Source organism: Carassius auratus, chromosome 4 (assembly GCF_003368295.1).
Source record: "Carassius auratus strain Wakin chromosome 4, ASM336829v1, whole genome shotgun sequence".
NCBI classification, from domain to species: domain Eukaryota; kingdom Metazoa; phylum Chordata; class Actinopteri; order Cypriniformes; family Cyprinidae; genus Carassius; species Carassius auratus.
Genome location: NC_039246.1, coordinates 12,517,478 through 12,530,966, shown reverse-complemented (window position 1 = coordinate 12,530,966; position 13,489 = coordinate 12,517,478). Strand labels below are relative to the sequence as shown.

Here is a 13,489-nt window from a genome sequence, read left to right as displayed (position 1 = left end):
AAATATACACCAGCGACTTAAGACTGGTTTTGTGCTCCAGGGTCACATATATCACTTTAAAAAAATGAACATCAGTGAAATGTTCCTCTTTAAGATGGCAATGAGTCATACAGCAAGTGATTGCTACTGTATACCAGGCCAAGAGGGGTGAAGGACAAGTGTAAAGGTCTTACTTCATTTCCAGAACCTCCTCCAGGTGCTTTCTGCGCTCTGCCCTCAGTGTGGTCAGGTGGGCCTCCTTCTCGGCCAGGGACTGCTGGGTAGACGACAGCTTGGCCTTCATGGACTCCAACTCTTGCTTCACCTTTTCCATGGCGGCCAACAGCTCCTCCATCTGTGCATGCAAACAGTCACAAATAAACAAATTTGTGCTGATGAACAACAAGCAAGCATAAGGACAAAAACATAATCATGTCGGGTAAGACAGAATGCAAACAAAATATGTTGAGTGAACACACAGCAGGCCAAGAGCGAAGCTCACAGGGACACAAATGGATTTGTGCACAGGAAAATGCATGGACAAAAGAGGGAAAGAGATTGATATACAAGACAGCAGGTGAGACGGAATAAGAGAACGGGTGAAAACAAAGACCAGTGTGTGAGTGCGTAAGAGTGAGTTACACCAGATATATTAACTACATAGCTTCATGATGAGGTTTATCATACATCACATCCCCAAAATTATTTCGCTCCGTTTTGTTTTCGAAAAGGTGGATGTTCTCCATTCCTGACTGTGATTTTTCTTTTCTCGTCTCCCTCCGTTTCCACACAATGTTTATAACTCAGAGTAACAGGAGCGAGTGAATGAGGAGGATAATTCAAGCGGCGTGGCAGGTTTATGTATTCCATGGAAGGCAAGGTTTAGTGACTTGGCTCAAAGAGGTTCTCACAGCCTCCTCGACCGCTTGCGGTTCACCCCGGGTCTCTCTGAAATCTCTGCTCGCAGGAAACTACGTAGGCCTCGGTCGGCATTCTGTGCAGTATCCTTCGTCTGTTCTCGGTGTTTATCCATCCTTCCCTGCTCTGCTTTTCATCAGCTTTTGTCCCATACAGACACTTTTACATAGATTCAAATCCAAAAACAGTTAACTAAAAATTTCTCAAGCAGTTCATATGGCTTGGGGGTAAGCTGTGGCCTAATGGTTAGAGAGTTGGACTTGTAACCCAAAAGTCACAGGTTCGAGTCTCGGTGCTGGCAGGAGTTGTAGGTCGGGAGGAGGGGGGTTAATGAACAAGTGATTGAAATGAATCACTTAAATCAGTTTTGTGAACAGGATCAAACGAACACAGACTGATTCATCCACAAATCCACCATCACTACTTCTCTCATGAACACGCAGATGAGTGCAATAGAAGAGAATTAATTTCTGTGAATAATTAATTCAATTCTAGTCATATATGTTCAAAGAACTAGAAATATAGCAGGTATGGAGTAAATAATGCTTATTTTTTTAATGGGTAAGCTATTCCTTTAATACATTAATTGTTAATACATTTATAGATGGAGTTTCATTGCACTGCCACCCAACACTGTCCAAAGTCATGTAACATTATATCTTTTCTTATGTTCTGTGAGCAGTGGAAATGTTTTCCAGCAGAATGATTGGAGAAAATAAATAGAAGCACCACAAAACAGGGAAAAAAGACAATACCCTTAAAAAAAAACTGAATTGTACGTGTGAGCACATGCTCTCAGCAGTGCTGCCCTCTGGTGGCCGGAGGTATTGTAGGATCTGGGAGTGCATTCAATCCAGCTGTCATCATAAGTCATCTGCCTAATGTACTACACCCAAGCCAAGCCTAGTGAACAAGCTACCAAAACCCGCTCAGTCAAATTTACTGTCATCCCCTTTCCTGTCCCGCTCTCGTTTGTCATCCCAGACAATACCAAACTCACACAGGATGATCTTGGACATCAACGAACGGGTCGTGACTAAAACCCGAGGATGATGGTGCCTCCCCTGAGCACGTGAAATCCACCGGCAAATTCCACCTGATAGGGTCAGGTAAGCGAGGGCTCACCGGAATGGCTTACATTAAGATGCAATGCATGTCAGATTTAAAAAAAAGGAAGAGGAAATCATTATTCACAGAGACAGGCCAGGCAAATGTTGCTTTTGACTCAAACGCAGAGCACAGGTCACATCTTCTGAGTCTGAGTGGACATAAAAGAGGGTAATATTTTTCACAGATACAATGAAAAAAACCTGCATGCCTACTTTTTCCTCTTGGGAGATAAAGTGAGATAGAATGGATGCCTCAGGCCCCTCAATATGAGCAGAGGGAAATATTTAAACGCTGGCAGCATTATTTTCACAGCCTGTGGCAACCCTGTGGTGTGGGCGGGGCAACAGAGCTGTCCGTTAAAACCCAGCAGCCAATGAGAGGTGAGAAGAGGGGGATGGAATGGAACCGTGAGAACTTTGGTGCATTTTTACTCAACAGCACACAAAAATCTCAACGAATTCTTCAATGTGCAATCACACATACACGCACGCACACAGCGACGGCGGAGCGGTTAACTAATCAGTCCAGGATGTGTGAGAGCTGATATGGTGTCACCATGCCTGGAGGGGAGATATGTGAACTCACTCCATCCTCAGCGACCAAACATCATCTGGAACAAATGGATTCGAATTAATTTACAGTGTGCTCGGTCAGTTTTACTGCAAAAGTATTTAGTAAGCGCCGCCTGGAGCCAAATTCTCAAAGCCGTTGAGTTAAGACATTCATTAGAAGATAATTAACAGATTTGAAAGGTCTGACTAACGGCCTGGCAGAACGATGGAAAGTCAAATATTTTTCACACACAAAAATGTGTACAGTGAGCCTACATAAGAAATCATGGAAATTGTGGTATCAAGTACTCTATAGTGTAGAACTGAGAACTAGTTCTGATTCAGAGCTTTTTCATTTAAACCCAATGATTTTCTTTACGTCTGGTTCTGTGACTTTCTTCTTCCATCAATGCTGATGCAACACCACATGACTATAGTGGTTTGGATTACATATATGTTCAACTGCAGTTAAAAAAATGGACCCCCAATTATGAACACCTTTATTAAATAAAATAAATTATTTTTTTATTGTACAGACATGTACTGTATGCCTTTCACATCCCATAAGTAAAGCATTCTGAGAATTATCTGAAAGAAAAGCAGAAAGATTAAAACCAAGGCAGTTCAGCAGACTTGCTCGTGCCATTGCCTTCTCTGATGGAGGAATGGATGGTGTGTGTGTGTGTATAAAAGAGCAAGGTGACATGCAGCGCTTGTTTTCTCAGGGGAGTACAAACTAACCTCAGATGTTAGTCAAGTCGTAAAAAAACGCTGCAGTGAATTATGACACCTCGGGTGTGAAAAATTGAGCACTTCACTGGGTAATGATAACACCACTTCCTGTCTCACACTGGGAACGTGAACCAGTAAGGCAGGAGGAGAACAGATCAAAGCGTTTGAGATGCATGTCTTTTAACTGATCGTCACAGTCCAGCTTCAGCCTCTGCAAGTGTTTTTACGACTTGGAGTAATTGCTCACATCAGTAGTGACGTACCGTCCATGGAATTGATAACAGTGATTTTCTCCTTTTTTGTTTAATTTAAGGCTGAACTGTTCTAAACCGGTGTCAGAAACAGGCCTTGGGGAAAGGAAGAGGATCTGTATGTGATCAAGGAGAAGAGTGATAAAAAGAACAGGAAAAGAGGGGAAAAAGAAAGACTGAAGCAGGGTCAGAGGGGCTGGAACAGATGCCTCTTCAGATGAGGGAAGGCACGTGGAAATAAGCAAAGAATGAAGCTGAACGCTGTATACTTGCCTCTTTGAGCTACAAGAGAGCGGGATAAGAGAGAAAGAAAAACAGAAATAGGTAAATGCAATGCACCAAAAATAAATATAATCAAAAATGAATAAAAAAAAGAAAAGAAAAGAAAAGCAAAGCCTGTTCAGAAAACAAAAAAGTGGTGCTCTAATTAATGACTGAAAATGTCTATTTAGCCATATAAAAGAATAAGAGAATACTGGATTATTATGATAAAATGCCTGCAGAAAATAACCAATAGAATCTGCATGAAAATAATGAAAATTAAATCTAAAAGTACACAGTACTGACTGTACCCTGGTACAGTATACAGTATATATAATGGTAACACCTTGATACTTAAAACCATGGTACTGAATACTTATTTATCAATTATTGGTATTTCAAGATTCTTTAAAGGTTACCAGGGTATCGCCTAAATAATAATAAAAAATATTGGCTTAAGATAATCTACAAAACCTATAGAGTAAAATAAAATAAAGTACAGTTAATTTAACCATGTATCTGTAAACAAAATATAAGTAAAACAAAATTATAAAAGCACAAAATAATTATTTTAAAAAAAAATCTTACTACACTGTACCATGTCCAATAATAAAAATTATAAATAAAAAATTATAAATAAATTAAATAAAACAAAATGTCTGTGTTATTTTTTATCCATCCTCACCATGTTCTGGTAATACTATAGTAATAATTTAGCATAAATCATGGTACTGACTAATATTTACATATCATGGTATTTGCATAGTGCTTCAATAAATTCACCCCCCCCCCACACACAACAAAAAAATAAAATAAAAAAACAACAAAAAAGATACAAGATATTATCACGTTCTAATAACATGGTGGTACTTTTGTAAGTGGAAGACCTCGTATTGGTTTGATATTGATGTGCACTGTGAGGTGATGAGATCATGGTGGGGTGTTAGATCAGGGCCTTCTCTTCAGCTGAACTCAGAACTCAGAAGCTTCTAATCACCTCCAGCGAGAGATATCCAGACTAACCCAGATGCTCGGAGCAGAAACATAACGCTAATAAAAACTGCTTAATGCAGCAGCGTGCTGTTTTTCTCCTGCTCTGTCTCCCCTTCTTCTCATCCGTCTCTTCCTACTCTCTCCTCCCTGGCTGCCAAAAGAGCAGCCCCGTCCTCAATGGTGAGCAGAAAGCCAATTTCAACAAGCTGGTCTTTGGATCTTGCTGTGTTTTGGGTGCTGAGCTTTGTGTCTGGATCTCAGCTGGTTGGGAATGTTAGCAGAGGAGGGAGTTTTATTTCCCTCTAAAGTTTTATCATAAAAATCCAGGCTGTTTCTGACCATGGGTTGAATACAAACTTGAGAAAGAGCAGCAGCAGCAGCTGTAAGAGCTATTTATTCTTTGACTAATTTCCATGTCTGTTTTTGGCTTGGGCCTCTTGGAGACCTCAGGCTCTGCCATCACGTTGCCCCCTGCAGTATGGAGTGAGAACTGACAGTGAATGTGACTGACTGCTTAAGATGTTGACAGTGTGATTTGATCGGTTCAGGCAAAGAGTGAGTCAGAATGTGTCTAAATTTACACTTTTTTTTAGAACAATTAACTCAAAAATAAATTCCGTCACCATTTCAATGGTGGAATTGACTTAAATCTCAGCCTTTTTTTCCTCACAAAGCTATCCTGATTTCAAATAAGTTTCAAATAAGTTTCATAGACCAATTTTTAGTGGTTTTTAGAGCTTGACATTCCCTATCCTCATTTGCTTCTATTGTATTGGAAAAGAGCAGCTTGGACATTCTGTTAAACATCTCCTTTTGTGTTTTACAAAAGAAAGTAAGTCAAATTGTTTTAAAACAAATAAATGATGACAGAACATAGATATTTGGGTGAACTACATCTTTTCTATGAGCATAACTATTGACCACACGTTTATATAACGTACTTCGTGTTACATGCAATTGGGAAACTCAACTTCTCCAAGTGCAGAAACTGAATTGTGCTGGATGCACTATATAAAAGTTAAATCAAAACATAACTTATCCTGATAGACGGATGCAAATGAGCATGACTTCCCAATATAATGGAAAGAAAGCGGGGGGAAGGCATACGAGAGGTCTTCCACATAAAATAATGATCTGATAGAGCTCATCTTCAGGGAGCAGTCAATAAATTGCACTCTGTCAGTGGTTAAGCTTCCTATTTGGAAAAGTTTGGTTTGGATCGGGACCAAAAGCCACATTTGTCAAACACCCCCATCCAAATGAGAAAAAAAGGTCACCGAGACGCTGCGAAACTGATGAAAAGCACAAAACTCAAATCAGTCCTAGTAAAAGAACGAGAGAACATGAATCGTGCCATACCTTGAGCCACTTTAAGCCAGCGTGGCCGGAGTCATGCATTAGGTCATGAGAGCACTTCGCACAGGCAGTGAGCGATGGAGAAGAAATAGAGAGAAAGAGGGATTACAGAAAAAGCCGAAGAGGAGACAGAGACATAACAGAGCAAAACAGAACAACAGTTTGAAACAAACCACGCAGAAGGAAATTGGAAGCAGAGGAAGAGGGGCTAGAGAAAGAGGATAGTAACCATGGATCCAAACTGAGTGAGAACAGGTTCGGAGCAGAAAAGAGGTTCATACAGGATTGGGTCAGGCCGACGGGGAAAAGCTTGTGGTGAAAGAGTAAGGGCGGTTTCGAGACATCCCATCATCCCCGGTCAACACGAGCAGAGAGATTTGAGGCTTTCTTTGGTCCACTGCCTCCAGGGAAGGTTATGAAGTATGTCATTTCGCTGCTGAATCATGTCTGGAGACTGGACGTGTGTTTTCATGTGGTCTTGGGCAAACGTTTTCACTGGCCCCGCATGAGCGGCTGGTCGCTTTCGTACATCCCGGCCGTAAATTCCACGCTGGAGCTGAGTGACTGGTGTCACTGCACACCGAGGGCCCTGTGTAGGAAGAAAATACCCCCCTTTTTCTCTCAATGACCACGTTTGCCCTTACTAGCTCATGACTCATTAATGCAGTTGCTGCAATGGGGTTTGGCAGGATGCTAACGCTCATGAAAAAAATCACCTAAAATAAGACCGGCTCATCCGCTAAACAAGCACATCAAACCAACTGAGAAAACATTGACACTCCTGAAATATCAATTCTGCAAGGAAGATGGAGTGAGATGGAGAGAAAAATTAAAACCAGGAAAGTATAGAAAAAAAAAAGTTATTTAAAAATGTGTCACTGTTTACTCGTGTTGTTTCAAATCTTCCAAATTCTTTCTTATGTGAAACACAAAAGAATCATTTGATTTATTTGTCATTATTCATTCTTCGCCGCCGCAGCTCTCAAATCAAATATGCCACAAGTTTGATGACATTATAAATCACAAAACACGCAAGAACCCACACTGATTCACGTAAATGACTTCAAATCTGGTGGAAATAAACATAAACTTACATTTAAGACTGCTTGCCACACAAAGCTATTATATGGCTTTTAAAAAACATGGAGTGTTTCATAGATGTACCGACCATGAACACTGCAGCAAAATTTACAATAAGATCTATTTCGTTAACATTAAAGAATTGGGTATCATCAATTAACAATGAACGACTGTATTCTACAGCATTTATTAATTTTGTTTAATGTTACTAAATACTATTATTCATTGTTACCTCATGACAGCACATATAACTTGAAATATCAAAATCATACATGCAACTTTTAATACATTTTTGGCATTATTTATTTAAATGGTCATTGCTTTATTCATTAATTTGATACATAAATCACACCTGTGGATAAATTAGAAATTACAAATGAATGAATGAATGAATGAATGAATAAATAAATAAATAAATAAATAAATATATACTAATTATATGAATGTATAAATTAACAAACAAAATCACTAAATGCTGTACAATTTTAGACATTTTATATGGTTCTTTCATGATACCTAATTAATTAAGAATCTTGAAAAATTTAACCTTATTGTTGAACATTTTTTGTAAAAAAGCAAAATTGCTTGTGGGTTTAGAACTGGTAAATAATGACAGAATTCAATTTGCAGTCATCTATTTCCTTTAGGAAAGACTGGATGATTGTAGCATTCTAGCAGACGATGTTCACAGTGACCTGTGTAATTGTCAGAAATCTTTCAGACTTCATCTGGTACATATGAGAAGTTACAGAAACACGTTTGGACTCGTATTTCCACATTTAATTACCTGCATGAATGGGGCAAACAACTTATAGCTCTTCCATGTGCTCTAATTAAAAAAGTGCACACACTCATACACACACAGAGCTTTTAAGTAAGCTAAACAGACGCACAAGAGAGAACGGACTGGTTTTTAGCCAGAGGTTTGCTTTCATGTCAGTGTAACAAAGAGCAGTCGCCCTTGTCCCCATACATTTAAGACTAACATACTGACAGCAATTTGTACAGGCACCGCACTCGGTCCAACATGTGCACAATGAGAACAATGAGCCGAGCGGCTATTGGAGGAAATTGAACACAGAGCTAAAGACAAATGCTTGCTTATGATTGGCACAACAGAGGGAGTGGTGAAGCAATGGAGGGATGTTAATTAAATAGCAGATGAGAGACTGTGTGTGCGTAAGAAAAACCATGTGCGTTTGTGTGAAGCTAATTAGATTATGCATGGTTTAATGCAGGACCACAAATTACGCATTTAAAAACCTGTCTGCCAATTGCCAGTGAGGCAAGCCGCCATTCGGTTTTCTTTTTTTTTCTCCATATAGCTCATAACTCCCAAAATATGTAACCCGGAATATGAGTTCTTTCTTATATAACAGGTGACAGGGTGAGGAGGAACTTCCAACAACGATATCCTGAGTGCGCGTAGTGAGACTTGATGCGGCTGGGACATTGGTAATGAGCGTGGAGACTGGTTCCAGAGGGTGGCACTTGTACTGTCCCCATTTCCTCTTCTCTCTGAGCCCAAATGAGGGGGCCGACCAGGCTTAGCAGCAGCGTTGGCTCCCACCGCAACCCCCAGCTCTAATTAACCTCCGGGGGATTGGAGCGGAGGTCCGCCCGGCGGTGAAAAAACTCTAGGCCACGATATGTTCCCGAGACTGCAATGCGCACTGGGACGATCCTCAGCCAGTCATGCGAATCTTTAGAAAACGGAGAGAGAGCGAAAAGGAAGGAAACGGCAGGGTGCCAGGATCCACAGAAGGTAGAGCAAACCATTAAGGGTTTAAAAATGAAGCAGAGAGTCGATGAAGCCAAGTAAGATGGACAGAGAGGGAGAAAGGAAAGGGAAAAGTTCAGGGAATCAGGTAGAGGGGAAGCAAGATTTTGGCAGCTACTTTGCGCTCTGTTTCAAAGCCTGATTGGCTGCTGGTGTTGTCCGGTTCATGGAGGAATCATTCAGAGAAGGTCATAGGAGTTTGATACTATCGCCAAGGCTCAACAGACAGCTGGACAGTGGTGCAATCTGCATCGAAGCCTTAAAAACAAGTTCGACTGGGCCAGAACGACTCGAGTATGGAATTCCAGCAACTTTGAATCATAAAATAATAAATTACTAACAGTTTATTTGTACATTCAATCCATTTTCAGCATGTTCTACATCTACATTCGGTCTCCATTTAGACAGTTGATTTGCATTAAATGGATAAATTGCAAAAAAAAAAAAAAGAAAGTAAAATCCTGTGATCTATCTCATCCAAGGCGTTCCAAACCCATGAGACTTTGGTTAATTTTTAAAACACTTTGAAATGAGAATATGTTTAATGAAACTTGGGTGGTTTCAGTCCATCCATTGAAAGTCCAGGTTACCATTTAGATCCAAATTTAGAAGATCCATACATGATATGTTCTACCTTTTATATGTGAATAATATCAATCTTATCATCATATAAAGCATTCATAATTTTTAAGACTTGGGTAAAACTGCTCGTTTCATATGGAATTATTTAAAGGTACCTCTATGAAAGTTTCAGTTACTTGGACTTTCAAAGGAGGGACCGAAACCACTCGGGTTTCACTAAAAATATCTAATAATTTGTGCTTCAAAGTCTTATGGGTTTAGAAAAAACTTTCTTTTAAGTAGACCCATGTAGAGTCTTTAAACAGTATTTACCCAATTTATTGTTCCTCTACCTTTAAAATATCAGTTGAACTTCTGCTTAAGAGAAAGAAACGCCGGAAAGTTCTGTCCACACACCAGACGTTCCTCGTGTGCGTATGCACGTTCTATGTGGCTGAACTGAATCGGACCAAAGTTAGCAGTCCTCACGCAGGACACGCAAAGCTTATTTATATTCTAAATGAAGACTGACTGCAGACACAAACACGTAACCCATGCATGCCACATGAATGTCCGCCACTGGCAAGGCGAGGCAGCGCTGGCATAGATCTGGATGGTTGGCACAGCTCTGTGTGCTGGTGTGGTGATGTGCTGTGACAGGCTGGCTTTTTGTTGGTTCCTGAGCTCTGTGAAGGAGGCTTTTTAATGAGAGCGATACTGTCCGCCAAGCAAAAGGCATTACAGCCCGGCCCGAGAGACGCTAGCCTTGCGTGGATGTGCATACAGCTCTGTGTAAACACTGGGAAGGATATTTGACCAGGAGGATGAGGAAGTGGACATTTGCACAATGAAAAGATGGCTGTAGGGTTTGGCTAGCATTACACTGAAGTTACAGCACACAATTCGCTTCAGGTAACACATCACAGGTACACAGGTCTCTCTTTAGAAACATTGCTAGGAACATTTCCAGTAAACATGACAGTTTATCATACTTCAAAAGTTCTCTGGATGTAGACTATGATGGTAGAAGTCTCAATACCGCCAATGCTGGCTGCCTCAAGCTGAATCTTTTTGTCAGCTGGATTGGTAATGGTGTCAAACATCTAATTAAATTGAGATTTTTAAGAAACCAAAACAAACCAAACCAAAACAATTCATTTAAAAACAAAACAAAAAACACAAAAAAGGTAAATACAAAGATCAAATAAAATTAAATAAATATGATAAAGGTCAAATAAAATAAAAAGTGTTGCTGTCAAACAATTAATCGTGATTAACCGCATCCAAAATAAAAGTTTTTGTTTACATAATGTGTGTATACTGTGTATATTTAATATATATATATATATATATATATATATATATATATATATATATATATATATATATATATATATATATACAAACACATGCATGTACATATTTATATACATGCAAATATTTTCAAAATATATACTGTATGTTTGTGTATATATATATACACAATAAATTTACACAGTACACCTACATATGTAAACAAAATTTTGAATGCAATCGTTTGACAGCACTAATAAAAAGATAATAAAATAAAATTATAATAAAATAAATAAAAAATATACTCTACTTAATAAACTACTTCTCTCTGAACTTAAAAGACAAGGCACAAAACTGAAAGAAAGTGTAAGTGTATATGAATGATCTTAGAGCTTCGTCTCACCTGTGTTTGGTATTTCTCACCTGTTTCTCTGCATTTGCACGGGCAGATTCCTCTTGTGCTAACACCATTTCTCTCTCGGCCGTGATCTGTACGCTCTCACGCAAGGCCTCCTCCAGCTCCTCGATGCGCTCATCCTTCTGCTGCAGAGAATCCTAGTGGGAAAATATTTTAGTGCTTTAGTAAACATGCAATAAGACACTATAACATCCAACTGACAAACATGAAGGTGCTTATCAATACAGATTTTTTTGTAGAAGGTCAGGAACACAGGAAGAGTTGAAACTTGCTTATAAAACACAATTTCTGACTGTAAAATATACTTGATAAGCTGTTCAAAGATTGTAAACGCTAAGTATGCAGCCCTTTCGAGAACTTCGAAACTGACCGCTAACGACTAACAAGTGCAGCAGCAGGTAGCTCTGAGAAAGCAAGCTGCAGTCATTTCACAGCATGTGAGGTATAAACATTACGAATTCTTGGACTGCGGTAAGTTAGGGCAACCCAAACTGTCCATCTCATCGAAGTGACTCATCTACGGTCTGCTCCCATGATGACTCAGCACAGGTCAAGAGTGAAATCACACTACTTCAAGTATCCACTCTTGAGAGAGTCAAGGTCAAAACCTAGTTATCATGAACGTCTGCGATTGATTGTATCGTGAATTGGAAAAACAGAGGGGGAAAAATTATGGAAACCATGAGAGAAAAAAATCTGATTGAAAGTGTGCTAGAGAGCGAAAGAACGCAATGGTTAGGGCCTCAAATGAATAGGCATTGTGGGATACGTGGAGAGATGCCAGAGCAGTGCTGAATATGGGAACAGTCTTGAGTTCATTACGCTGCTCCATTTCAAGGAACATTCACATTTCATTTTCCCCCCACATTTCAAAATCGGCTACAAAAGTCCTGACTCGTTTGGCAGGCCTGAGGCACTTAGTACAGACCTCTACAAACATGCACTCTGACGTACACAACCGAGCAAACAGCCGCTACACACACATACACACAAACTGCCATTCATACAAATGGAGCTCTACAGTGGTAATGGCCTCCATGCTGAGAAACTGCCTTCCAGCTAAAAGTATCAGCCTTCAATATGAAGATGGAGGCCTGATGCACACAATGCCAGACGCCGATGATCACAGCGAACATTTTCATCTGGAATCCCACACCACAAATTCCTGCTAAAAGAGTCAATGTGAAGGTACACAGATAACCAGATGCATCTGTCGCTCTGCTGAAGACAATCCTGAGAGAAAAATCAAGAGCTTGTAAGCCGTTTATGAAGATGCTTGCATGCGAAACTGACCATGACAGTGAATTAACATTTTAATTTTACATTTATAGCATACAAATTTTTTTTTTTAAAGCAACTTTCAATTTGCTGGTAAACTGAACCGTTGACCTTGGCATCATTCATTTTAAAGCTACAGAAATGTTCATTATACCTAAGGAATGTATATCTGATAAAGAAGTAATTTGTTCATAACACTTTGTTCTTAAAAACTCTTGAAATAAAGCAAACATTACATGTTACTGTTAACATGGAAAACCTGACTGTGAAGGATTTTTTTTTTTTAATTGATTTTAAAATAATATTTTACATTTGTTTTAATGTATTTGGCAGCTATGTTCAAGGTATACTTTTTCCATTTTTAAAAAAATCAGGGCATTAATCATTATCTGGGATATTACTAGAAAAAAAAAAGATTTTTGGCATTTGCAACAATAGCAAAAGGATTTATTCATGCATTTATAATATATATTTATGCATGCTTGATTTTTCATAAAACTGTGTCAAATGCACACACACACACACACACACACAGATATATATATATATATATATATATATATATATATATATATATATATATATATATATATATATAGAGAGAGAGAGAGAGAGAGAGAGAGAGAGAGAGAGAGAGAGAGAGAGAGAGAGAGAGGGAAACAGGTGAGAATAAGCATTTGATAGACATTTATCAAAAATATATACAGACACGCACACACTTTTACCCAAAGTTACTTTGATTTAAGATATACTTTTCGCTTTATTATTAATATATTATTATTATTTACTTATTTGCATTCTGCAGGCTGTAATTGGGCATCATTGACAAAGGATCAATAATCAAATCTTCAAGATGTAATTATAAGACTGATCATTTTGTCTCTAAAATTCCTTCCAACACCATGCATCAACTTTCAATATCAAGACA

The 13,489-nt window shown here is 38.9% G+C and overlaps 1 protein-coding gene across 12 annotated transcripts in view; it reads right to left on the bottom strand.

The window, feature by feature from the left end:
• Nucleotides 1–13,489, bottom strand: part of LOC113058811 (ELKS/Rab6-interacting/CAST family member 1-like) — a 190,847-nt gene that overhangs the window by 98,712 nt on the left and 78,646 nt on the right. For all 12 annotated transcript variants that reach the window (XM_026227115.1, XM_026227045.1, XM_026227054.1 and 9 more), the window contains 2 exons: nt 11,289–11,420; nt 174–334 (listed from right to left, as the gene is read on the bottom strand). In XM_026227115.1, coding sequence (XP_026082900.1) covers nt 174–334; nt 11,289–11,420 — 293 coding nt within the window. The remainder of the gene's footprint in view (nt 1–173; nt 335–11,288; nt 11,421–13,489) is intronic.